Source organism: Ursus americanus, chromosome 30 (genome assembly GCF_024610735.1).
Source record: "Ursus americanus isolate L20-20 chromosome 30, mUrsAme1.1.p, whole genome shotgun sequence".
In the NCBI taxonomy this organism is placed as follows: Eukaryota; Metazoa; Chordata; class Mammalia; order Carnivora; family Ursidae; genus Ursus; species Ursus americanus.
In genome coordinates, this window is record NC_142156.1 from 21,770,734 (window position 1) to 21,797,740 (window position 27,007).

Below are 27,007 nucleotides of genomic sequence, written 5' to 3' on the forward strand. Positions count from 1 at the left end.
AATAACTTAATTCTGCCTCTTGACAGCAGGGAAATTAAACGGTGAGCCATAAAGATGAGTGTTTCTCTGGAAAACAAAACACCAACTGCAGATCTATAAAACCAAGCCAGAAGTATGTCACCCCAAAATGAGATAAACAAAGACAAGCTTCTGGAAAATCCTCTCCTACCAGAAAGTACAGAAACTTTCAAACCTCAAACACAACTTGCCAACTGGTACAACCATCTTGGGGAGGAATGTGGCAACCTGGAAAGTAAGATTCACATCCCCGGGAACATAGGGATTCGACTGCTATGTATAGACTCTAAACGTTTGGCATCGCAGTTTTGACTGCAACCCACGCTATTTTAAATAGAATTTGCATGGCAACTCAGCACACACACATGTGTACGTGGACAGACGTAAGCACATCCCCATGCATACGCGCAAATCTTTGCATGCTTGTAAATGGACGATGCTGGGGAGGAAGAATTTTCTCTGCCCTTCAAGATCCTTCTAGTTGGGCTAAGAATCAAATGGACATGAGACAGATGAACCAGAGAAAATCAAAATTAGTTTCATTCCTACGGGAAGCCAGAGACTGGAAACTCCAAAAAGACAACAGGAGGCTAACGTGAGCTAAGGAGAGGGGCAAGGCCTGAGGATACAAAGGGAAGGAAGGAAGGCATAAAGGAGGTATTTGGGAAACAAAGGTTGCCTTATTATGCAGATACGTTTCTTGTAAAGACGAATCTCTGTTAATAGCTCTCTTCCTGGTGCAAGCTGGCATTTGAGGGGGAGGTAAAGGAGCTTTTTCTTCGATCTGCTTAGTTTCCATTGCTTTTAACTTCCATTGCTTTAAGTCTTTACGCCAAAGTGGCCCGTCTTGGGGCTGCTTGCTCTTATCCCTACAACATTTACAGTGTGGTCTCAGAACTGGACTCATTCCTTCTCACTGTGGAAGTGCAGCCCACCGACATCTGGCCTGCAGGGACATCCGCCCTAGACCACACTGATGCATTACTTCAGTGACACGGTGCTGATTGGACAGGCCAAGGAAAAGATGCCTAGTCAGTGGAGGTCTTGGAAAGACACGCGTGCTCCAGAGGGCAGGAAGCTTCGGGCACCGGGGCTGTAGTGGGCACAGGTGTTCAGGACAGCCTCTGGGAAGTGAAAGGCAGATGATGGAAGGGGCCATTTCCATCTCGGTCACTGGGAGTCTGGGCCGAATTTTCCAGGGCTGCGAAGCAGTGCACGAGGAAAGGAGTTGCCACATAGAATCCCAGGCCAAGGACCGGATCCCTTGGGAGGTGGGGCGTCCTCCCCTCCTCGTCTTCTTCCTCCTGTACCGCCACCTGTGATGCTGGAAGGATGCTCCACCCTGCGAGTTCTCCCGGCTCCCGGAGCTCACCCCCGAACCGGGTGGCACAGCAGGCCCTGGGCTGCGGGCCCAGGCCGTTGGCAAAGGAAGGGGGGCAATTGGGGAGGGGGAGGTTCTGGAAAGGAAAGGGCACCCAAGGAGTGGGGTGTTGTCATGAGGTGGTGGGGGCGAGGAGCGGCTGGTGGGGTGGACCTGGGCCGGAAGCGGGGCCGGGAGCAGAACTCAGGTGGGCTGGGGGGGCGGGGCCGGAGCGATGCTTAAGGTGAACCTGGGCCCGGAGTGGGCCAAGAGCGAACTCAGGTGCGCTGGGTGGGACGGGGGCGGGGCCAGGGAGATGCTTAAGGTGAACCTGGGTCCGGAGCGGTCCAGGCTCGGAGCTCCTGGGACGGAGGCGGGGCAGGGGGGGGTGGGGGGGGAAGCTTAAGATGAACCTGGGGTAGGCGCGGGGTCGAATACGAAACTGAGGAGGGACGGGTCTGGGGGCGGAGCTCAGGTGGGCTGGCTCTGCTTGGGCCGGATACCGGCCAGGGGCGGGGCGGCCCGATCCGAGGCCCCGGGACTGAAGCGCGGGAGGTGGTCCTGGCGGAGCGCAAGCCTGGATCTCCGGAGCCATCTGGAGGAGGACCCGCAGGGAGCCGGCACGGGCACTGGGGACGCAGGGTGCGCTCCTAGGGCGTCGCCAGGTCGAGGTAAGGCAGGAGCGGGTGGCTGTCGCTCAGGCGCTCGGGCTCGGGAAATTGCCCCGGCTCTCCGGGTGTTCCCAGGAGTAGGGAGCCTGACCTGGAGTTTGGCGACTGGGCGAGAGGGCTGGCCGCCCCGGGAGCGCCTGTGCGGGACTCGTCCAGCCTCGATGTGCGGATCCCGCTGGGAGATCTGGGGCTCTCGGAGCAAGCTTGGCTGGTCCCGAGGATCCCAGGTGCTGCCCCAGAGTTGGGAAGCGGGCAGGACCAAGGGGAAAGTTCCGTGGATTGTCCCCTAGCTTCCCACCCCCAGGCCAAGCTGTGGTACTGCTGATGGGAGCTCCAGTCCTAAACGTGAGGTCCCTGCCCTGCCCCCAGGTCCGTCCATCTGTGAGAACAGACGATGGAGAGAATCGTCCATAACTTGGGCTCCACCGCCCCTTTCCTCGAACTGTGGGGCTGGCGATTTAGGACGAGGAAACCCCGGTTTTTGCACCCTGTTCTCCCCAGCCAAGGGGTCCCAAGAGCGAGCAATTCACCCCCACAGCGCTTGTCTCTTGCCAGAAATCTAAGATCTCCCCGCGGGCGCATGAGATTGATTTCAAAGCAATTTGGGGTTGCTGGTGGAGATGGGGGGCGTTCAGAGGGGCTGGTGTCTGGGGAGGTGGGTGCGAATTTGCTGGAACGAACTGGGCTTTCATTGCAGAAATGCACAGACTCTTGGAGTGGAGGGAATTTAACGGGCCCGTAGCGCAGCGCCTAGAACATTCCAGAGGTGATGGGAGGTTAACCGTACCCTGCAGGCGTGCAGTGTCTGCTCCTCTTGCCCCCTCGCTGGACTCCACAGGTTTCCCTGTCCCAGGACGGGCTGACTTCTGAAAGCCAAAAGCACATCATGAGAATCACTTCCTGGGGCGTCTGGGTGACAGTTAAGCAATGGAGTCTTGATTTTGGCTCAGGTCAGGCTCTCAGGGTTGTGAGATCGAGCCCCTGTCAGGCTCCCTCCTCTTAGGCAGTCTGCTTATCTCACTCTGTCCCTCCCCACTCTCGTGTGCTCTTTCTCTCTCTCAAATAAATAAATAAATCTTTGAAAAAATGAGAATCACTTCCTTTCTGCCAGGAGCCTTTCTTCCTGAAGCTGGCCTATAAACGCAATGGAAGGGGCATTGCTTGGTGACGTTTAAAAGTGGGTTTTGCTTTCCCAAAGTCACTAAGCATAGCTGGAAATTCCCTAGAAACCTCCCTTCTTTGAAGCTGCAAGTTCTCAGACAGACCAAATACACCCTGTTTTCGGGCAGATATTCATTCTACTGTTTAAAAATAGTTCCCCTTTGTCCCTGGAACTCCAGGTACCCAGGAGTGGAATGGTGGTGTGGGTGAAGGCGTTTTTCTTTTCTGTTAACTTGAAAAAGCAAATAGATCTCCAGGGTCAATGCGGAAGGAAGCTGGGTGCGTGAATAGTGAAGGACCTTGGGCTGTTTTAGGTGAGGTCCTGAAGGTCCTTGGGAAGGCTGATCTTGGAATAGGGCTGGGAATGAGGAAAAGGAAAGCTCTGGGGCCTTGGAGGACCTGCCCAGCCTGGGCAGAGCTAGTAAAATAGAATAAATCTGCTTCCTGGAGGAACCCCAAGAGGGGCAGGTGGCTGGAGAGGAAGGAGGAGAAGAGTCAGGAGAAGTGGGATCCAGAGCTGGGCATGGAGAGCCCCACAGACACTGATGGACACCTGAAGCTGGTGTCCTTCCATAAAATCCATTCTCCCTTACCTTCCTCACTATAGAAACCTTGATAGCTCAGCACAGTAATGACTATATTTTCTAATTTCTTTGTATCAGATAGCTATGAGTAACTCATATGTCAGGGGTTGTGGTGCCTGAAATTTCTTTGATGTGTTTATAATGCAGGGAGGTGTGCCTTCCTATTGTCTGGTGGCTGGAACATGGGTGTAATGGCCGGAGCCCCAGCATCTATCTTGGACTATGATGTGTCTTCAGGAATAGAAGCTTCACACAGTGGAGCAACAAGAGAGTAACATCTGGGTCTCTGCTGCTAGCCCTGGGCTGATAGCCTCTAGATGTCACCGTAGTGAGGCAGAAGTAAATTTCTTTCTGATTTAATGCTCTGCACTGTGGAGTTCTTCTGTGATTCAGCGCTGACCCTATCTTGTTAGATATACCCAGGGGAAAACCTTCAAATTTTATTCTAACCTTAAGGAAGTGTTTGGAGGGTTTGAAGCCAAGGAATGACATGACTTACCTCATTTTTTCAAAGGCTTGCTCTGGCTGCTAGCAGAGGTTAGACACTAAGGCTCCAAGATGAGAATTCTGTGGGGCGGTCAGTTGACGGCTCTATGGCTCTCCAGCAGAAGACAGTGGTTGGATTAGTTGATGATGAAAGTGCTATAGGTAATGATGGACAGTCACACTTGGGATGGATTTATGTGCTGTGTACTTTGGCTTATCAAACGTTTGGATTTAAAAATTTGCTTTTTGGAGGAATAATTTATATGCCGTAAAGCATGCCCATATTCAATGTATAGTTTGTGTCATTTAGACAAATACACATAGCTATGGAACTATCATCACAATCAAGATATAGAACATTCCTCCCCAAAAAAGAGATCTAGAACATTCCATCACCTCCAAAAATTCCCTGTTTTCCTTTCATAGTCAGTACGTGCAGGAACTGGCAAACCCAGTTTTCTTTTTGTCACTACCAACTAGATTTGTCCTTTCTAGAACATTGTATCAGTATTTTCATGCAGTATGATGAATCTGGCTTCTTTAAATGCATATGAGATTCATGCACGTTGCTAGGTGACTCTTGTTTACTCCTTTTTGTGGCTGAGCAGTACTTTGTTGCTGGTGATATTCACCTCCACTGGTTTATCCTCTCACATGTTGATGGACCCTGGGATGTTTCCAGGTTTTGAAACTGTGAACAAAGCTGCTACCAACGTTCCCGTGCAAGTCTCTTTGCTGGAGGTGGATTGCTGAGTCGTGTGGTAAGTGTAGGTTTAAGCTTTGAAGGAGCTACCAGCTTTTCCCCAAGTGGTCGTACTGCTTTCTACATTCCTGCGAATGATCTTCGAGAGGCCAGCTTGCTCCTCGTCTTCACCAACCCTTTGTATTATCAGTCTTTTCAATTTTATTCCTTGCTTATGGACCATGGATCGTGTTCCTGCAGATGTGTCTAGCTAAAGAGCCACATTCGCCAGGAGACGGGGTGGCCCCGTGGCAAGGGCTGGGGTGCGAGGGGGCTTCTTGGGCAGGACTTCTGGGGAACCCTTTAAACTGGGCATGGTCTCCTCGCTCCAGGTTGACAACACAGGAGAGCTTCCCCTGGGAGAGTCGTCCCCTCCACTAGACAGCACGCGAGCGGCGCCCAGCTATGGGATGGGCGTCCCACCGTCCTGTAGTTAGAGGCCCTCTGTGGATGTCTCAGGTGGCTCCTGAGTTCTTGGTCTCCTTGGCTTTGTGGTTCATTTTCAGAGCACATTTTCAGTGTTTGAAGCTCCCCATGCGAGTCTGGAAGGGAACACCTTTGGGGGAGGTAGCCAGTCGTTCCGAAAGCTTTTGTGTAGCTGGGTGCTGGTGGGTCCTGCATTCACAGCCCAAGGCTGAGGGGCCCAAGTGGGGCAGAGAGTTAGGTTCCTCAGCCTGATTTCTCCAACCACGGGGAAGAGAACATAACTAACGGCCCCATGTGAGCCCTGAGTCATGGCTGCTCAGAAAACGCGAAGTCTGAGTGGGAGAGAAGGAAATAAAAGTCCATGTAAATACACCACAAATTATCATCAAGCAAATAACACCTTAAACTCATTTGTGACTTGCCAACTTTCCACAGAGATAATTATATATGGATCTTATACAGTAATTTGTTGGCAGTTCCTAGAAGGAATGTGACATTTCCAACGAAATGAAGTTCAGAATTTATATAGCTCATTTGTAAACTGCTTGTTGACCTAACTCGGTTTCCAAGGGTTCCATGAATGACTTTATCTGTCTTTTTCTTCCTCTGCTTTTTTCTTTTTTTTAAAGTAGGCTCCATGCCCAATGAGCCAGCCAGGCGCCCCTCTTCTTTTCTGCCTTGGTGATAGAGAACCAAGGGGTCACCATCGACAGAGACTTTCCTCGCCATGACCGTATCTTCCTGGAACCTTCATGTGAAACGTGCAGAAACCTCCTTTTCTGAGATCAGGGGTCATAAAACTGCAGGTGTGGGCCAAGTCTGGCCCATCTTCTGTTTTGCAAATGACGTTTTACTGAAACACAGCCCCACATTTTCATTTTGTATCTTCTATGGCTGCTCTACTGCTGGGTAGTTGTGATGGCGCCTTCAAGTTTTCTTCTTCTTCAATCCTGAAAGGATTTGGGTTCTATGATGGGAAGCAGAAAGTAGGTGCTGGCGAGTACTTGTTTAATGAGAGAATTAGTGAGTGTGAGTGCAGGAGGCATGGGCTGGTACGTCAGTGGAATTGTGCCATGAGGGCTCCATTCTTGCCCAACCCAAGAAATCTCCGGGACTGTGTTCTATCTGCTTTGGAAGATCTCTTGTAGTAAGTAAGTGATTGAGGTTGGATGGACGAAACTTTCTAAGTAGGTAGACATTGGTCAAGATATTCAAGAACCTGGGGCGCCTGGGTGGCACAGCGGTTGAGCGTCTGCCTTCGGCTCAGGGCGTGATCCCGGCGCTGCGGGATCGAGCCCCACATCAGGCTCTTCTGCTATGAGCCTGCTTCTCCCTCTCTCACTCCCCCTGCTTGTGTTCCTCTCTCGCTGGCCGTCTCTATCTCTGTTGAAATAAATAAATAAAATCTTTAAAAAAAAAAAAAAAAAAAAAAGATATTCAAGAACCTAGGTGATTCCAAACTCAACATTCTCATTCTCTGACCCAACTCTCCATCACAACCATAGAGAAAGGGTTTCATTATGCAACCTTGTTGGACCCTGGGGCTTTGGGACCCCTGTGTGTTTGTGTCCCCACTGGAAGTCTCCCTCTGGCTTGCTGGGGGTGTTGGTCAGGTGGGCTTTGTCCAGGGGCTGCCGTTGGGCGCCACACTGAAGAAGTCCAAGCAAAAAAGGGGTGTTGGGTTCCTCATGCTGATGGAGACGTGCAGGGGGGCTCCTACCAGGGACATCTGGATCCAGCTGCACAAGCGGCATCCTTAGCGACCTGTCCCCTGTCTTTCCTCTGGGTTGGCAGCATCTCCGGCAGGATCTTCCCTCCTGGTGGCAGGTTGGCCACCAGCAGCTCCCAGTGTCCATCCTGCTTTCGTGGTCACTTCAAGGAGGACGCTGCTCTTTCCTGTCAGGTCCCCTGGCTCTGTTTGGCCCAGCTTGGATCATGGACCCGCCAGAACCAGTCAGTCACTGTGGCCAGCCCACGTGAATGACGTGGGCTTAGAGGACGGGAGATGTTCTGGGGGATGGATGCTGGGGGCAGGGAACCAGAAACGAGTCGGGCCAAGCTATCACCATAGTCTTTCCCATCCAGATACTGTGCCTGAGGGTCCCCATGGGACTTTTCCACCTCTACGCCCTCAGGAAATACTGTCTGGGTACCTAATAGTAATATCTGCGGGTTTTGCAGAGGGCATATATTTTCTTAAACTATTTGATCAAGTAGGGATGTTTTCAAACGCAAAGAACAACACAGATGGTGTTTGTCACATTTGTGAGAATAAATTTCGCATTCTTTTTTAGAAGAGATTGGAAAGATTGCACGAGAAAAAAGGCACGATGCAACCCGAGTTACATCATTAGGAGAAGTTCTCACGCGTCCCGCCTCTTTCCCCTTTCCTGTCTTTCTACCCTTTTGCTCTTTGTCTTGCCGGCGGTGCTAGAAATGCAGAAATGTTTGCTTTGGGATGACAGTGTGTGTCTATCTAATTCCCCTGTAAAATCCATCCCACAATATTAATAAATATTGCTTCTTTTATCCCTTTTGTCAAATTATGCTATCAAATGAGATGTTAAATGCAGGCTCATGGGATGTGTTTGATGGCTGACAAAGTGAATATATGAATATATTCCTAAAAAAAACCATCCTGCAGAAGCTGTAATCTCTGAATTGTGACAACCTTGGGTAGGATCATTTTAATAGAATGTAACACACGAACTGCCTGAAATACTGTGATAAGAATTTTAAAAGCTATTAAATGTAAAGACCCAATGCACTAGGTTAGAAAGGCAGAAAAAGTCTTAATTTAAAATATTTTAATGAACACTCATTGTGAGGAAATGTTGAGTAAATGAAGATGAAAACCACATGATTATCAAGGACTGAAGACAATAGAAAAAATAAGCATATCTGAAAGTGTTCTCTTTTTTTAAAAAAGATTTTATTTATTTGAGAGAGAGAGTGAGAGAGAAAGAGAGAACACGGAGCAGTGGGGAGGGGCAGAGGGAGCGGGGGAAGCAGACTCCCCGCTGAGCAGAGAGCCCGATGGGGGACTTGATCCCAGGATCCTGGGATCTGAAAGTGTTCTAACAGCTAATGCCAAGCCAAGGGAAATGGAAGTCAGCTAACAGATTTCTTGCATGGAAGCTAGATAGATCCAGATAGCTTGGCAGTGGAGTTTTTCCTTAAACGAACATTGTCGTACCTGTTTCCTGTGTACACTGGGGTGTACCTAGGGAGGCATGACTGGGTGTGTGTATTTCCAGCTGACCCACAGCTGCGCAGACCTGCAGTGGTGAGCTGCTCTGGCGGCCGCACAGGCCAGCGAGCATTACAAGAGATGCTCATTATTTATGGCACCTGCTGGGGTGGTTTGTTACTCAGCAACAGCTGACTCCCACACGTGCCTGGAGCTCTACCTTCTCTCCAGTTGTTTGACCTTTCACTCTATATGCAAAACGCTTTAGAAATAGTTCACCTATGACCTCATCATATCCTCTAGTTTCACTGGCGAATGATTTAAGTCCACGTCACTAATGACTTGGAAGATACAAAAAGCCTCCCACTTCTAAGAATGAAAGCTATAATGACCTGGACGAAAAATACACTGGATGGCTTTCGTGGCAAAATGGATACTAGTAAATTTGACCACATGGCCTGGGCAAGTATCAAAAATAAAACAGAAAGCATGTATATGTATAAAATGTTTTATATATATTTTTTATATTTTACATACATATTTTATATACATACATTTTTTCTGTTTTATTTTGAAGATCTGTGTATATATATGTAAGGGTTCTATATATATACCCGAAGTTACACAACTCTGCAGAGCTTTCTGAATATGATTACTGCCAGGACAGTCATTTCTTTCTCTGCGTGAATAACGAGCTCGCCATCAGCAGCTTGCATCATTCGGCGCCCCGTGATGGTGGTGAGTTTTTGTGGAGCTGTCTGCATCTTCTTGTCCAAGACAGTTTTTTAACTAACTAGCCAAGGTTAGGAGTAGAACTTATGTTTCAGAATTGGGTTTTTCCTCTGTAAAGCTAATTGCCCCTTCCCCCAGTGGTGATTGGGATTTTAAACCTTGATCTTAAGTGTGTTGTGGTCCTCCTGCCTTAAAGATCCTAAGAACTTAGCTCTTATATATTGAGTATGGCAAAAAGTGATTGAATTAAATAAAGTGTCCATTGGATGGCTCTTCCAAACCTACACTGACCCAGAATAGTCAACTCCCATCTTACTTGGGTAACAAGTAGGTTTTCATGGGTGGAAGGATACTTTTTAAATGTATAGTCCTAATTTGCCAATATTCATGACACTGATATGTTTGCTCGTCGATCTTACCGTCGTAAGAATAGATGGGAATAGGACGTGTTTCTAACGTGATGAGCGTCTCAGAACTCTGCTTCCTCTCACTGTTTAAAAGACGAGGACTCTCCTGATTGTTTATCCATAGCCCTTCCTTCCTTGTATGTTTCACATTTCTGGTAATCAATCTTCTCTGTATGTAGTTGGGATTATCTAGTCTTAGGGAACCCCTAACTGCATTCACAGGATCATTACTAGGAGAAACACCCAGTTGAAATGCCAACTACTCCTTATTGGAAAGAAAAATTTTAGTCACAACCTACCTAAAGCTTCTGGAGGGATGTAATTAGCAGGAATAGTGAATTCAAGGCTGTCTGTCTTTTTCTCCTTTGGTCACAGATAAACACTCATAATACATGTTCATTGAAATATCCCAATGTTAATGGTAAATCATATTAATGAGAAAGAAAGTGAGCTCCTTCTGCCCCTGGAGATCATCTCTGCTAGGACGTGAGACATTAGAAAAACTTGGAAGAAGAGAGACCAGAGCTGGGGGTATTAGGTTGGCTCCTAAAATTTTCTTTCACTGGTCCAGCAGGCCAACTATCTTCTAGATCCTTGGTCAGGTCACTTGCATATTTTTTTTTTTAATAAAAAATTGTACTTATTTAAGGCGTACAACATGATCATATATATATATATATAATATATATATATTATATATATATAATATATATATATATTATATATATATATGTAGTGAAATGATTACAGTCAAGCTAATGAACACATCCCCTGATGTAGTTATAAGTTTTGTGTGTGCGCTGGGACCGTGTGCATCTACTCTCTTAGAAAACGTCCCATATTCAAGGCAGTATTACCACCTACAGTCATCATGCCACATGTTAGATCTCTAGGCTTATTCATCTTGTGATGAATTTCTGATAATCAATCTTCTTTGTGAGTATGTTTCACATTTCTGATAATCAATCTTCTCTTAATGTAATTGAGATTATCTCTTTAAGTAATTGGGTGAAGGAGCTAGATTTGACTTCCCTTGTCTGTGCTGTATCTGCTTTAAATATTGGAGTCCAATGATCTTTTAGGCTCAGAGACCATATTTTGTGATAGTAAAGCCTCTTTGAGATTTGGGCTCTTTATAACACCCTTACGCAGTGAGCTCTGCCCTGTTGGACACATGCCACCTGGACGGCCCATGCTTTTCACAGGCTGGTACATAGGTGTTCATTCAGTCACTGTGTGTTGAGTTAAAAAGCATTGTGCCTTGTATTGCATGGTGCACTGGGTGTTATACACAACTAATGAATCATCGAGCCTTACATCGGAAACCGGGGATGTACTGTATGGTGACTAACATAATATAATAAAAAATCATTAAAAAAAAAAAAAGCATTGTGCCTTTCGTAATCAGGGACAATCGGAGAATACATCAGTTGTTTGCTGCATGACCTGCAGTCATCGGCAGTGTCGAGGGGGCACTGCTCTGTTCTTGTAGGAAGCAGTCAATTGCCCTGAGGACAGTCCTGGACATCAGATGATCCAATTCAGTTCCAGGCAAGACCAGGAGAGTGTTAGCTCAATGCACCGAATTAGCAATACGTCTCCAGGGCATAGCGTGATTACTTATTTTCCTAAATAACACAGACACGCTCGGACTTAATTACAATAGTTTCACTGGGAAATAGAATCGTGGTAATTTCCAAGTTCGTATATCTCATTAATGAGATTTGCTAAGTCTTATTGGCATTTCCGTGAGATGCCTTTATGTTTCAAATCATTTTCTAAATTGCTAATGTCATCTATGGAAGAAAAACATGTCCAAATTTTCTTCTGGAGGTGAAGTCTGTGTGTGGCGGGGAAGTCTTAGTGCTGAACCATCCAGGTGACAAAGCTTGCCTGAACAAACGAAAGAAACCGAGAAAGAAGTATGATCTTTCCCGTGTGTGTGTCTATAAAACTTCAGCATTCAGTTTGCTATCCACCCGTATGGTAGGGCATTTTCCAACAGGAGTCTGAAAAGCGAAGCCCACTGATAGCCAAGAGTCTTCCGTTTGAGACCTAGCTCTGGCTCTGGGAATCTCCATGACCTTGCCTTAGACAAGCTATTTCACTTTGCATTTCTCCAGCCCGTTCACTTGTAAAATAAGGGGGCCATTTGTTTATTGAGTAACTACTGTGTGCTGAGCACTAATTATTAGGGAAACAGAGGCTCATGTGGGTAGGTGAGATTTCTAATTTCCAGGACTTTGTATTCTAGCAGAAAAGTCAACAGACACATAGATGAATAAATAAATGAGTAGTGACCCTAAGGATAATTTGATGATTCCAAACAGTCGGGTGATGTAACTGAAGTAGACCGGAGGAAATTGGAGGGGTGGCTTTGGGAGGAAGGTCAGGAAAAGCTTCTCTGAGAATGGTAACATTGGAGTAGCAATTGGAATAACGAGGAGTCAGCTATAGAAATTTGGGAGTAAGAACCTAGCAGGCAGACAGGATGGCAGAATTCCCTGAGGTGGAAACTTATTGATTGCTTAAAATATCTTCCGCCATAAATTTCAATGATTTCCACTCTTTCCACTTCCACACAGTGACCCACGTGTGGCATCAAGGTTCTTTACCGTCACTGGCTGGATTTTATTTAATGGAGCTTTACCTTTCAGTCAAGGTATCTTGTCATTCGCTGAATGTGTCTAACTAATTAAATGTGTCTCCAACCCTTCCCCGGATTCTTGGAATTTATTTCCACCATTCTCAGTCTGGTGTATCCCCCCTTCCTTGCTAGCTTCCCGGTGTGACCAGCCAGTTGATGGGGAAGCAGAGAGGGACAAACCTCATGGATTCCTGTATGTAGCTGGACTCCAGGTCACCAGCACGTGTCTAGAAGACGTTCAGTTGAAACGTCATTCATCTAGTATTTACAGCAAGGTATGACCATGAAATGCCCCTGCACTTCCAGGCAGTGTTGATAAGGTCGACACTGATGAACATTAGAACAGGGCAGACACTGAACAGGTAAAGCAGTGCCTCCGATGGGAAGTAGGAAGCGATGGTGGGTCTATCGGGGATCTAGAAATACATCCATCAGTGACTAGGCCCTTTTCAACTCCGTGTACTGCTAAACAGTCAACAAGAAAGAGCCATGGCGTCTGGCTGCAGTCCCTCCATACCCGGTGCTGGTAGAGCGTTCCTTCTTTTTGTCCACAATTCAAACAAAATGCTTCAGTGGCAACCCAGCAGCCAGGTACCAGTGGGGTGACCTTGAAAAGATAATTCGGCTTTGTGTTCCCCTTAAAATAGGAGTCAGTAACAGAATCTACTCGCAGGGTTTTACGAGTCGATGCATGCCAAGGTCTGATCACAGTCCCAGCAGAGGACCCTGTGGTCATCACCAATGTCATTGTCTTTGTCTTGTCACCATCATTCTCAATTGTCATCTCATCTGACTTTTCAGTAAAGCATTCTGCGACCACCCTATGAAAAATAACATCCCTTGTCTTCACTCTTTATCCCCTTCTCCTTCTTTATGTGGCTTCTTCTCATTTATGACCATATGACACGTTATGTATTTATTTGATTTGCTGTCCGTTTCTCTCTAAAAAAAAAAAAAATAGTAATAAGCTCCATGACCTTAGGAACCTCATTTTCCTCTCTGTGGTATCATCAGTCTCTGAATAAGTGCTTGGCACAGCGTTGGTGTTCAATAAATACTTTCTGATTAAGCCAAGCAATCTTCTCCCAGTCTGTTATGCCCTACTGCGGTGTGGCTATGGTTGAGCTTTACGGACTTGGCCGTGGTTGGGTCAATAATGCAGAGAATTTTTAGCTCTTCTCGGCACGTCCCCAGTTGCAGAATGAGCTGAAAAGGAATTGGCATCACTGTTGTAGACTGCCATCTCACGGACAAGCCAGCTTCAGCTCTCTAAAGAGAAAGTCCTTCCGACATGCTAAGCGCCCTATAGACAGATAGAATTACGCTACTGCATGACGAGCTCTGGAGACCCATGCTGTGACATCAGGACACTCTCCCACCTCCTTGCTCTCTGCTGAGCTCAGATGCAGCAAAACCCCAGTCAACACAGGCAGGAGAGATGGAGGCTCGGTGAGATGATGAACCCCCCCTCCTCCATGAGGACGGGGATGTTAGGGAACACCTAGAATCTTTTATTCTGCTTGAGGGCTGATAAATCATCATTGAAAGTGAAAAAAGAGCAGGCAAGTGATGAATTGAGGCAGTGTTCAGGAGTTTTGGAAGTCTTGGCATGGGAATCACTAATCTGTGTCCTAAAGAGGGTGATTAATCAAAGTCCCAAGCAATTAAAAATAATAATATGTTTCTGGATTTAATTTAATAATAATTTGCTGAATTTTGCCTGACCATGGATTCTAATTTGGAAGCCCTTTGTTTTTCTTACTTCAAGCCGTGAAATATCCTGTCTTCTTAAGCCTGAGTTTATTTTCTTATAAATGAACTTATTAAAATGCAACAAAAATTAAATAAGCCTAATTAATTTAACTTTAAAAAAAGTAATATTTTTATGCAGTAACTGAAGGGAGTATTATCTAACACGTTCATACTAATTTATTTCTGTTGTGTGCATTGAGTGACTAGGTTCACGTTCCCTCAGTGGATTAATACTTCTGTTCTAATGGAAAACAGAGTTAATCAGAAAACCCCCTCCAGCAGCATGGGATGAGTAGGTCACAGAAGACTGTCTTTATAGATAATTAAAGTTCAGGTTTAGACTCTTTTTTCCAGAAATGTCTGATTGGATCATTTTTAATTTACAGTAAATATCAGAATATCTGGCAGGTGGATTTCCCTTTCTTTTTTCCCCAGCCCCTTTGCATGAGGGCTTGAGGGGCTTGTGGTTTTCTTAGGCTACCTGAAGAACGCTAGCAGTAATAATCCTAGTAACTATATGGAAGCCTTATGGTGTTCCACACATATATAGATGAGACATCATGGACCATTTATGGTGGATTGGGCACTGTGTGTGGCCATTCAGGCCTTCCAGTACCCATTTTATGGATGAGTAAACTGAGGCACTGAAAGATGGAGTCACATAGACTGCGATCGAGGAAGTGACTGAGCTGGGGTTCATATTCCAAATGATAAACTGTTGTAAACATTTCCTGATAAGTACATGAGTAGGCACAGTAGGGACAGACAGAGAATGGCTGTTTGATAAAGCCCCAAGCAGCAAAACTCAGACTCCCCGAGTAAAAGAGGAAAGAACACCTCGTTTCCAGGTGACTGCTCTGGGGTTCCACGGAGAAGCTGGAGTCTGTGCCTCGCGGCCACTGGCTGTAGCTCCCCGGGGCGTCTTTGGGTCCAGATGCTCGAGGATGGCAGGCAGGCTGGCCTGCCGGAGTCAGGGGCACCCGGAGAGATGTGTGTGAAGGACACATCCGGTGGGAGCTCAGCCACCTCACAGGTGTTGGAGGGAAAACAAATGAGTAATTTCTGTACTGCTCTGCTCTTCTCCCTGGCGGCCCGCGTGGAGCTTTTCCCCAGGTGCCGCGGACACAGCCACCAGCAGGTGGGCGTGTACCTTCTATAGCGTAGCAAGTCCAGGAGAAAGAAGGTTTGGGGCTGCTGGGGGGCTCAGTTGGTGAAGTGTCTGCCCTCTGCTCAGGTCCTGGGATGAGTCCCGCGTCGGGCTCCCTGCCCAGTGGGGAGTCTGCTGCTCCCTCTCCCTCTACCTCTCCACCCCCCTGCTCGTGCTCTCTCTTGCATGCTCTCTCCCTCTCTCTGTCAACTAAATAAATAAAATCTTTAAAAAAAAAAAAAAGAAAAAAGAAAGGAAGAGAAGCTTCCGATGGTTCCTGTCAACAGCCCATAACGCAGGATGGGATCCTTTGCTGTAAGCACATGATTGTGACATTTGGAAAAAGTGGAATGATGTTTGATTTTTAAACATTAACAATGTATCAAAATAAATATTAGCAATGTATCCATTTTGAATTTCCTGAATTTTGATGGCTATGTGGAGGGTCTGGCAGTTTTGTTCTTGCTAAAGGAGATCCACAGTTAAAGGGATTAGCAATTAATTTAAAGGGATTGGCAATTTGTTCTCACGTAGTTCAGGGGGAAAATAATTTCTTATGCTATACTTACAAGTGTTATATAACTTTGTGATTATTTCAGACGAAAAATAAATATATTAAAATCACTCATTTATTTTCCCTCCAACATCCATGAGGAGGTCGAGGTCCTACGGGGGACGCTGGCCTTCACGTGTGTCCCTCCTAGAGCCCCTGACACCAGCCGGCTAGCCCGGCCATGCTCTTCTCCAGGCAATGGTAGAGGCCCGCAGAGGCCCAGCAGAGCAACGAGAATGCCCACAGCCTTTATTTTATTTTTTTTAAACGAGGCAATACATGATAGAATCAAGGGTGGATGTCCCAAGAACTCTGAGGCTCAGATGTGGGTCACCAACACTTCTGTCTCTTTGTTTTGGCCAAAGCAAGGCTCACGGTTGAATTCCAAATCAGCGGGGCCTTTTAGTGGGATGAATTGGCACCGTCCCATGACGGCAGGTTTAAAAGTTGACGCTAACGATGCAGTCCACCATGGCGCTGTAAATAGAAGAGGATGGGGTGCAGGGGGGTGCTGGAGACGTGACCACCATGCCTGCCCGATATATCCAGAGGGAGAGCTCATGGAAGGGTCTAAGTGTGCAGAACGCCCAGCACGGTGTTTGATCCACACTTGGCAACTAATATTTTAGTTCCTTTATTTCAATAACTTCCCATCACGAAAATGCGTATTTCTTTAAATAGACGTTGGACCAGGAAGAAAGTCTGAAGACGTATCTTAATTCTCCCTATACCTTTCTTTGTGATGATGAGAAGAAATTAATTTGTGTGTGTGCGTGTCTGTGCCAAGCAGATGGTGGGAGTTAAACGTCCCCAGAGCATTATGGTGCTGTTTGCTTCATTAATTAAACTTTACGCAATATTGCTTTCATAAATCTTGAGTAGAGAATACCTGCAAATTGACTTAGCTCTGGTTTTGAGATTTGGTTATGTATAAATGTCATATATCTGCATACCTTCTAATTCCACCAGGGCATTTGAGATTTGGACACAGTGGGTAATAAAAATGGAGGAAGAAATATGATAATATGATTCTATTTTTTTAAAAAAAGAAAGGACTAGTATTTGAAAATACTGTTATAAAAATTGAGAGCTTAATCATGCAGGCCGAGATGCCAGCTGACACAGCTACCTTCCCAGACCCACTGCTGCTTATAGCCCGATTTTCTCACACAGCCCCAGTTGGTAGAAAGGAATCTGAGAATTCATTCAGTCTCATTACATGCACCGTTTTAGGACTTGGAAATGATTTGTATGGAACATAATAAAATTTAATCTTCTTCACCCAAATTTATAGTTGTTGGTGGGTCAGAACTTATCACATGTGGAGGGCTCGGTATATTTCAGAAGACGAGGCCTGCCCACTTATAATCACACTCAAGAAGCCGTGACTTCACTCCAATTTACTGCCTGCTAGCTCTATCCAACCTCATCAGCCCCACACACGTGCTAATTTATGGCCTGAAGCCCTCATCTCCTTATTGCCCATGGAGTTTTGAGTCAACCCTGAATTCATAGCCTGCTTTTTAGAATTATATATATATATTTTTAAAATTTCTATGTATTATTTATATTTACATGTAAATATAAATTGCATATTTATATATATTTCTTTTTTCTAACAATGTATGATTTATATAGAATATATATTGTTTATATATTATATAAATATACATTGTATATTATTTGTATATATTTTATCTAAATATATATAATTTGTATGGGGTTTATGTGTATATATATATACATATACACACACACATACACGCACGTATAAAACTGTCATTTACAGGTGACTGTATTGTAAAATGTTTCAAACGTAAAAAACAATCTCCGAATTTGAAATTGTCAGGAGAAAACAGGGCCACCAAGATAGTGAAATAATGCAAATATTCTGATTTATGGGATATATTGTCTCTGGGTCTCACCCAATCCAATCTCTTGCCTTCTGAGAGAGATTTCGGAAAAATTATTTCGCTAAAATAAGTTAACTCTTTTACATCACCTGATTTATGTTTCTTAATAAAAATCTATTTATTTTTCTACTAGGACCCGAAATTATTATTTCTTTTTTTGAGGCAGAATTTATTTGGGGATCTTAAATTTCCTCGACTTAAGTTAATATTGGCCAGCCACTAAGCATTGGGTGAAAACTGAAACACGATTGTGTGGGCATCCTGGATTTTTAATTTGCTTCTATTCAGAGTGAATAGGACAGTAACTTGCTCGCAGGGATTTATGTTGAATGGAGAGCTGGAATAGCACTTTTATGCTGGTGGAGACCGGGAAGAATCGAGAAAGCTCCATGCTTGCCCGAGAGTGGAGGGACAGCTTTCTCTGAGCCCACCCTGGGAGAAGCAACATCGTACTATAAGCAGACCACATTAAAGCATACAAATGGGAAGAGAAAGCTTTCTGGGAAGCAGGGTCTGAAGGGAGAGAGAACTCTAAAGACAGCTGTCCAGATGGCAATCGATCCAAGTCTAAAAAAACCGGACTGGCACCAACTTATAAGAAAGGGGGAGGAATCACCATGAGGGCCAGTGGCCACAGTTGCAGGGAGTTTGGTGCCCATGGTTTGGTTCACTGCGACACCCCGCTCCCTCCCCGCACCCTTGTAGGATGGCTGCTGGGCACTTTCCTTCGGCACGTTGGTCAGAACTGTGAGCTGCCAATTCAGATGGAGTAATGGCCTCTCAGTCTTCTGTCTCCTGACGTCCCCTCCAAATGCTCCTGTTTAAATTCATATTAGCCTGTTCTTTGCTGCGTCCTCCAAATATCGCTTCCTGGTTCTTAGGGGGCACATGAGACACATTTGATGTTGGCCACCTAGGTGTACATTCCTCTTTCCGAACCCACCTCCACCCTTCGATCCAGTCCCGAGCTTGAGCTGGAGACAGAGGGGACAGGTGTCTACCTGTCTAGCTTTAGACTTGGCGGAGGCTCCCTGGGGCCCGTTCATTATTTCCAAAGGGTTTGTGAAATGCATTCCATTCAGCAACCTGCAGGGGGTGGGACCCAAGGAGCCAGGCACTCGCTGGATGCAGGTTAGAGAGGGAGGACAGACATGACTTCACCTGTGATGCTACTTGTTTTTATGGAATTTTCAGCCACTACAGACCGAATTGTGTTCCCCTCTTCCCAAATCCGTGTGTTGAAGTCCTAACCGCCAATGTGATGGTATTTGTAGATGGAGTCTATAGGGTGGTGGTTGAGATGAAGTCCTAGGGGAGGGCCCTAACCTGATAGAATTAGTGTCCTTTTAAGAAGAGACACCAGAGCTCACTCACACTCTCTCTCTCTCTCTCCATCGTGTCAGAACATGAGAAGAAGGCAGCCCTCTGCAAGCCAGAAAGTGGGCCTCACCAGGACTTGAAATCTGTCAGCACCTTGGTCATGGACTTCCACCTCCAGAACTGTGAGAAATACATTTCTGCTGTTCCCAGTCTGTGATATTTTGTTATAATAACCGGAACAGACTAAATACACTCAGAAAGGAAATGCCTGAATTGACAGGTGGAACCTACATCTGTGAGAAAGAGGTAGGGCCATTGGCAAGTCAGATGCAGTTTCTAGGTCTGTGTTCACATCTTACACATGAAAGGATCAGACCACTGGTACATCCATCCAGCCATCCAGTCAGCCAGCCAGTCAGCCAGCTAGCCAGCCATCCAGCCATCTTCCTTTCCATCCACCATCCACCCATTCATCCATCCATCCATCCATCCATCCACCCACCCACCCACCCACACATCCATCCAGCCATCCATCCACTTACCCACACACTCATCCATCTGTCCAACCACCCACACATCAAGCCATCCACCCACCCACATATCCATCCATCCATCCATCCATCCATCCATCCATCCATCCATCCACCCACCCACCCACACATCCATCCATCCATCCATCCATCCATCCATCCATCCATCCATCCACCCACCCACACATCCATCCATCCATCCATCCATCCACCCACCCACACATCCATCCATCCATCCATCCACCCACCCACACATCCATCCATCCATCCATCCATCCACCCACCCACACATCCATCCATCCATCCATCCATCCATCCATCCATCCATCCACCCACCCACCCACACATCCATCCATCCATCCATCCATCCATCCATCCATCCATCCACCCACCCACCCACACATCCATCCATCCATCCATCCATCCATCCATCCATCCATCCACCCACCCACCCACACATCCATCCATCCATCCATCCATCCATCCATCCATTTATTCTACAGATCCCACTTTGTCTCCAGTACCTGCTGGTCACAGAGTTGCTGAGTATACTGACTATAGCAAAGGTTCCAACTCTAATTAGTTTTAACAGATCTTCACAGTGGTCAAGAGCAATAAAGTTTTACACTAGGTAGTGTGATTAGTTCCTGTTTATTAGAACAAGAAATAGGTGCTTATATCTTCAAAAGTTATCTTTGATTAGCACTTACCTCATAAGCTTTTGTAGGTCTGAATCCCAAAGTAAATTTTAGCTATTTATTTGAGCCTATCACTGCATGAGTCTGTAGTATGGCTGTTGGTTTTCAGAATAAAGTTGGGGCAAGTCAACCTTTGTGCTTGTGCATATGCTAGAGTGAGCAGCACGCTTTGTAGGCGCTGTGGGCATAGGGCTCCTGCAGAGTGGGGACCACCCTGCACGCATGTGCTGTGCAAGCCAGCTGCTCCCATCTGCACCTTCTGATAACACAGGAACGCCAGCATGTATCTTGTCAACGTACTGCCACAGTGGCCCTATGACAGGGCTTATATGTGAAGTCATTTCTTAGCACCATTCAAAAATAAATAAATACAAAATGATTGATCCCGGGGGAGCAGACTGAAGTCAGCTAAATGCAAAAGAAGAAGGAGAATAAACTAGAAAAGTATTTGGTTCAATTGACCTGCATCTTTTCAGGAAAACCTTCACAGACGAGCAGTCTCTTAAGGTGAACTGGAAAAACAGACCCAGATAAACATGTCCATAAGAAAAACTGCTGTTTGTCAGCCAGGAATGAAATTCCGGGTGTTTCTGTGGCAAGAAGGAGACATGACAAATTTGTAAAGGTTCTGCCACGATGTCTAGTATTTATGATCCACTTCAAAAGCAGCCACTGTGGCCACACACGCCGCAGGCTGGGTAGTTGGCCTTGGTCTGTGTTGCTGGTGGTGAGTGACAAGGGAACACAGAGTATGAAGTGCTGAGTTCCTGTCTCACGCCTCCTCGAGGGCAGTGGTGTCCGGATGCTGTGTTCTCAGACAATGACGTTCTCTTTGAAGAAATAAGCACCTTCTCTGTCGATAGGTCGACCAGTTATTCATCAGGACATGGAGTCATGAGTACCAAGTCCTCCAAGAGAGACATGACTCTTCCCAGAATTCTCCACCTTCCTCTCATCCAAGTCAGAGATCCCTGCTTGAAAATGCCCGAGCTACTCCTGCCTCCCTGCTGGGGGACAGAGATGACACACGGAGCTAGGCGTTTGTCTGGTAATTCTTCCATGTCTTTAGAGGCATAATAATAATAATGCAATATGTTCAGACTCTCTGAGTTCAAATCCCAGCTCTCCCTTGATTACCACTGTGACCCAGAAATGCATCTTAGGATTATATGACCATGGGGTCTTTATCTATAAAAGGGTAAAATAATTCCCACCAGAAGCATCTCATCAGAGCACGTTGAAGATGAAAAGATATAATTAATAAAATGCTTAGCCTGTAATGAGCACATGAAAATTAATAAATTCCATCACTTTAGGCTTGTATGTTTGAAAAACAAACAGAATGAGAGAGAGGAAGAGGGAGAGGGAGAGATTTAAGAAGTCACATTCAAAAGTTTAACAGAAAAAAGCCATGAGCACTACCAATCAGAGCAGACACCAGTTCTAAGTGTGTGGTCGGCCGTGACCCTGAGCCTGTGGCTGCCTGGGAGAGGGGGGAACCTGTTTGCTACACCCGTTCCTGCATAGCATGCTCCTGCTTCTAGCATTTTTAAAAAATGATATATTTATTTATTTGAGAGAGAGAGAGAGAGAGCATGCATGGGGGGAAGGGCAGAGGGAGAGAGAATCTCAAGCAGACTCCCTGCTGAGCTCAGAGCCCCACGCAGGTCTCAACCTCATGACCCTGACATCATGACCTGAGCCGAAATCAAGAGCTGGGTGCTTAACCAACTGCACCCTCCAGGCTTCCCAGATTTTAGCATTTTTAATCGTTTTTGTTTACTTCCTCTCAAGATGACATTTTAAATTATTTAGTTATTTTTTTAAAAGATTTTATTTATTTACTTGAGAGAGAGAAGAGCAAGAGAGAGAGAGAGAGCACCGAGGGAGAGGGACAAGCAGACTCCCCTGCTGAGCAGGGAGCCCGATGTGGGGCTCGATCCCAGGACCCTGAGATCGTGACCTGAGCCGAAGGCAGACACTTTACCGAGTCGCCCCTGAAGACGACATTTTAAATCGCATTTATTTTCCTACTGTAAGTCTCTGGCAGGTAAGGGCGTCGCCTGTATGTATATTTATATATGCACATATACACACATAGCTTCATTAACATGTAATTTGCATGCCATACAATTCACCCATCTAATGTATGCAGTTCTGTTGTTTCTCATATCTTCACAGTGGTGTAACCATCACCACAGTTATACAACATTTTCCTCATCCCCAAAGATGCCTCCCCCCTCCCCCAACGAGCATTCCCTCCCCATTTCCCCAGCCCGCCCCCCCACCCAGCCAAGGGGGAACTACTAATCCATTTTCTGTCTCTCGTGATTTGCCCGTTCTGGACATTTCATAGGAAGGGAAACAGGCACTGTTGGCCTTCTGTGGCTTCTCTCGCTTGGCGTGATGTGCTCAGCGGTGTCCGTGTTGTGTATGGCATGGACCAGGAGTCCGTTCCTTTCCACGGCTGAGCAGTGCTCAGTTGTGTGGACAGAGCACACGTGTTCATCCCGTTGCTGGTTGATGGACCCTTGGTATTGTCAAGCCTGCTGTGATTCTTCTGCCCTGTTCCTCCGTGGTTCCCACGACTCACCCTTCTGGGTTGCCCGCTTTACTCTCTCCCCCTCTCACCCCACCTCCCCCGGCCCACCACCCGAGTGCGAACCAACGACAGCTCCTTCCAGGAGCTTCTTCAGGGACCTGGGCAAGGATGGGTGTGCAGAGGCTTGCAGGTAAATGTGTGTCGGCCTCCATCAGCCAACACCCCTTTGTGTTGTGGTTACGACTTCAGTTTTCATTTAAAAGATGCTTATGGTAGAAGAGTCAAGCAGCATAGACACTTGAAAACAAGAAAATTCACCTCCAACCACAAGATCCTAAATTTTGCCTTTCCCTTCTCAGAAGGCTGTCATTTCAGCCCTCGCCCTCCAGGGTGGCTATAAATGGATCGCCAGATGAATGGGGATAATATGCTATAAAAATGCACCAGCATTCTGCATGCTGTTTCTGTACAAGTGTGCCAAATTTATTCTTACATAGTTAACCGGAGACGAAGGATCCAAAGTAACATTGATGAACTTCAAAACTCTCCTCCTCTGACAGGTGGATGGAGCCTTTTGTGACGAGGCCCCAAAGACCACAGAGTGTCACTTCTACCAAGGCCACCTGTCTGCCCGAGATCCAGGCGAGGAGACGGGCACCTCGTGGTGGGATGACAGGAGCGTCGGTGTCCCAGTGAGATAATGTGGACGGCATCGTCGCAGACATTTTTGGTACATGCGATCTACCGTAAGTTTTGCCCCACAATTAAGGAGCATTCTTAAAACACTAATACCCTTGAGGGGAGTCACCTGTTCAAGGTGAGGCAAAAGCAGCTTGGGGGGGTGGCAGTTAACTGAGAGCAGACAGGGAGCAGGAAAACTTGGAAGGACCTCGGCTGACTTGGCTGCCGTTCCTGGTCTCCCCAGCATCATCTCTGTCTCTGGAAATATTTACCTTTGGCCAAGGAGGCAGCTCATTCGTGGCAGGGGATCTCGAGGCCCCAATCTCTCTCCAGGGGAGGACAGCTTGCAGATGCAGGCAGTTACCGCGCTCGGCAATGAACTGCCCGGGCCGTAGGAAACCTAATGGGACAGAACACAGTCTAATTTTCTGGGAGAGCCGTGCAGCCTCCCTGCGATTTTATAGCCAATCAGGGTTCCCATCTGGGGCTCCCTCGCGGGCTGTTCGAAACTCCCGTTTAAGAGGCAGCTCTGTAAAAGCAGGCTCGCCGCAACGGGGGGGCCGGCTGCATCCCCGTAGGTAGGCTGCTCTTGCGATCTGCTCTGCTCCTGAGATCCCAGGTTTGCCCCGACTTTGCTGCCCCACTGAATTGCCAAGGAGCGAAGGCACAGGGGGTCCAGAGCAGGGTCCCGCAAATCTGTGCACGTCTCCGCTATAAGGTGATGCCAGGTTGCTGCAGGGAGGAAGAGACGGAGACATTAAATACATACATGCTCACAAACAGACCTGCTTTGTATGAGAAGAATGAAACGAGCATCTGTGTTACTAACACACCGCTTAGGGAATGGAGCACGGCCGCTGTGGGTCGGATTTGCCTCTGGACGCGTGCACTCTTTCGCTTTCTGTGGTTATTTCCTTTATTGTCTGCGTATATTGTCTATCAAAGGGTTTGAACTTGAAAAGAAATCCCAAGAAAGGACACTATTATAATAGGATAAATTCTTCAAAGCAAAAGCAGACCATTACTTTTCCAAACTACACCATGGCTAAAATGTGGTTTGAACCCAGGTGTCTCCAAAACCAGCGTCAGCTTCGCCGCCACGCCTCCTGTTGCATCAGTGATGAGCCCAACTGTTGGCCAGTGGCCTTCCAAATGTCCTAGGGCAGACATCCTGCCGCTGAAATGGCCCCCCAGGACGGGGCATCATCGCCGACGGAGAGACTCCCCTCTGTGGCTGCCTACGGCACGTGTAGACCGACCGGAGTTTCCACCCCACCTGGTTCAGTCCATGAACCCGAGTCCACTTGTGAGAGAGACAGAGATGGACAGCGTACAGAGTCCTTGATCCTCGGAGTGCCGCGCGTCCCCCACGGGATGGGCAAACTCTGATGTGATCGATGCCCACCTGGGAGTTGGCAGCGGGAATACTGATGAAGATGGAAAATTGTACCCTTACAGCCACTGGGAATATTTTGAGCCAGGCTGCAACGTTTAAACTGAACGGGGTTTCTAACCATAGCGCACAGATACACACAAACCAAAGCGGGCCCATCTGTAGGAGAAACAGCAGCTTCTCGTTAATGGTGTTCCAGCAGGAGCACGGCCAGGATCAGCTGCCTCTGGCTCGGACCCGCTTCATCACTGGCTGCTTCCAAACACTCCAGGCAGAGGGAGGCGGAGGGAGAAGCAGCCCCTCCTGCCTGGGGTGATGTCCGTACACCCGCACCAGGCTGTTGGGTCCTGCATGGAGACATCTGGTCCAGTTTTCATTTGGTCGTTATCTGGCCCCGGGCACGGGAGTTGGGAGAGGTAGATTCGCCAGACAAAGCAAGGGAGGAGAGGCTCTGGAGCAGAGTGCACACGGACCGTGTTCCTGGTGTGGGCAGACCTAGTTCAGACCCCTGCTCTACCACTTCCTGGCTGTGTGACCTTGACCCCATCTCGGAACCTCTCTGAGGCTCTGTTTCCCCAGCTGCCAAGTGGAGGTGATTCTGTCGGGAGAACCAAGGCGGGGTGGCGAGCAGACTGCCCTGCGTTTAGTCACCACGTGCTAGGGAGAGTGACGGGGCAGCCACTGTGGTCACACTAGATGCTTAAGGATGTGTGCTTGCCTCGTTCCTCAGAACATGTCACTGCAACCCGTAGGCTGGACAAACATGATGTTTTGGCCCACGAAATGTTTTTTACATTTTTATGCTTAATTTTAAAGATCGGAATTTAGGAATTTTAGGTCAAGCTTGTCGGCTTATACTGGGGGAGAAAAAATGAAGATGGGGCAAAAGCGACTCCACATCACCCTCTGGGAAAAACTAACCGAATCCCAGCAGGTGCCCCATCGTGCAGATGGCACAGCGCCCCCCAGGGGTCATCGTGATAACCGCGCCCCTCGGGAACAGGTGCTCGTGGGGTCCCATCTCCGAGAGGTGGACACCGAGTTTAAATAACTTGCCAAGGTCAGACAGCAAGTAAGCAGACGCCTGCCCCGGCACCCGCATTTCAGCCGCTTCTCTGGCACCGTGCCCCAGCGGGGCCCATCCGCCTCCCCTTGTCGCCCGCATGTTTTGCCCCCTGCCTCTGGCAGTTGGCAGTCCAAAGGCCGGGAGCTCGCAGACTCTCTGACTGGGATGGAGACCATCAAAGCAATGTTAACCTCCGGGTCCTGGGTCATGATCTGTCTCTTGCCAGAGGTCGGAGGGGATTTGCTGGCCATCACTCAGCCAGCCAGGAGCTAAACAGCCAGATTAACTCCTATCGCTAGAGTCCTGGCTCTTTCCTGCAGAACATTGACCTCCCCGCGGGGACGACGGCGACCTCTATTAGGAGGTCTTCACTGTGTTTAGTGCCACGGGCCATCAGTTGTCTGTGGGCACAGGACACACACCCCGTTGTCTGTGGCTGAGCTCCTTCATCTGGCACGAGGAACAATTAGCCGTTGTTCGGACAGAAGCCACACGGATTTTCTCTAGAAGGCGTATTCCCATTTTACTGCCAATGTATTCAGCTTGCTCCTCGCCGGTGAGGGCTCTGTCATTTCCGCACTTCCATGTGAGTTCCCGTCCAAAGGGCATCATTTATAGCTGATGACTAATGTCTCACACAGCAAACGGACGGATGGCCAGTGGATGTGGGCGCAGAAACGGATGATCAGCATCTTTAGTTGTAAGAACAACGCAAATTAAAACGGCAAGGCGATACCATTACACACCCATCAGAATGACTACAATTTAAGGAAAAATAAAAAACAACCCACCATTTCAAGTGCTGGTGAGGTTGTGGAGAACCAGGAACTTCCTTCTGGTGGGGAGTCAAATAGCCACTTTGTAAAACAGGGACTTTAGAAACAACGTTAAACGTGTGTCTTCCTATGATCCAGCCGTTCCACTTCTAGCATTGGCTTACGAGAAATGAACTCGTAGAGCATGCAAGCCTTGTTCATGACCCTTGACG

The 27,007-nt window shown here is 47.2% G+C and overlaps 1 protein-coding gene across 1 annotated transcript in view; it reads left to right on the forward strand.

Annotated features, from left to right (window-relative positions):
• Positions 1-1,613: 1,613 nt before the first annotated feature.
• LOC123778538 (transmembrane protein 132B-like) overlaps positions 1,614-27,007 on the forward strand; it is a 58,932-nt gene continuing 33,538 nt past the window's right edge. Inside the window, 2 exon segments of the mRNA XM_087857166.1 lie at positions 1,614-1,660; positions 2,125-2,364. Coding sequence (XP_087713292.1) covers positions 1,614-1,660; positions 2,125-2,364 — 287 coding nt within the window.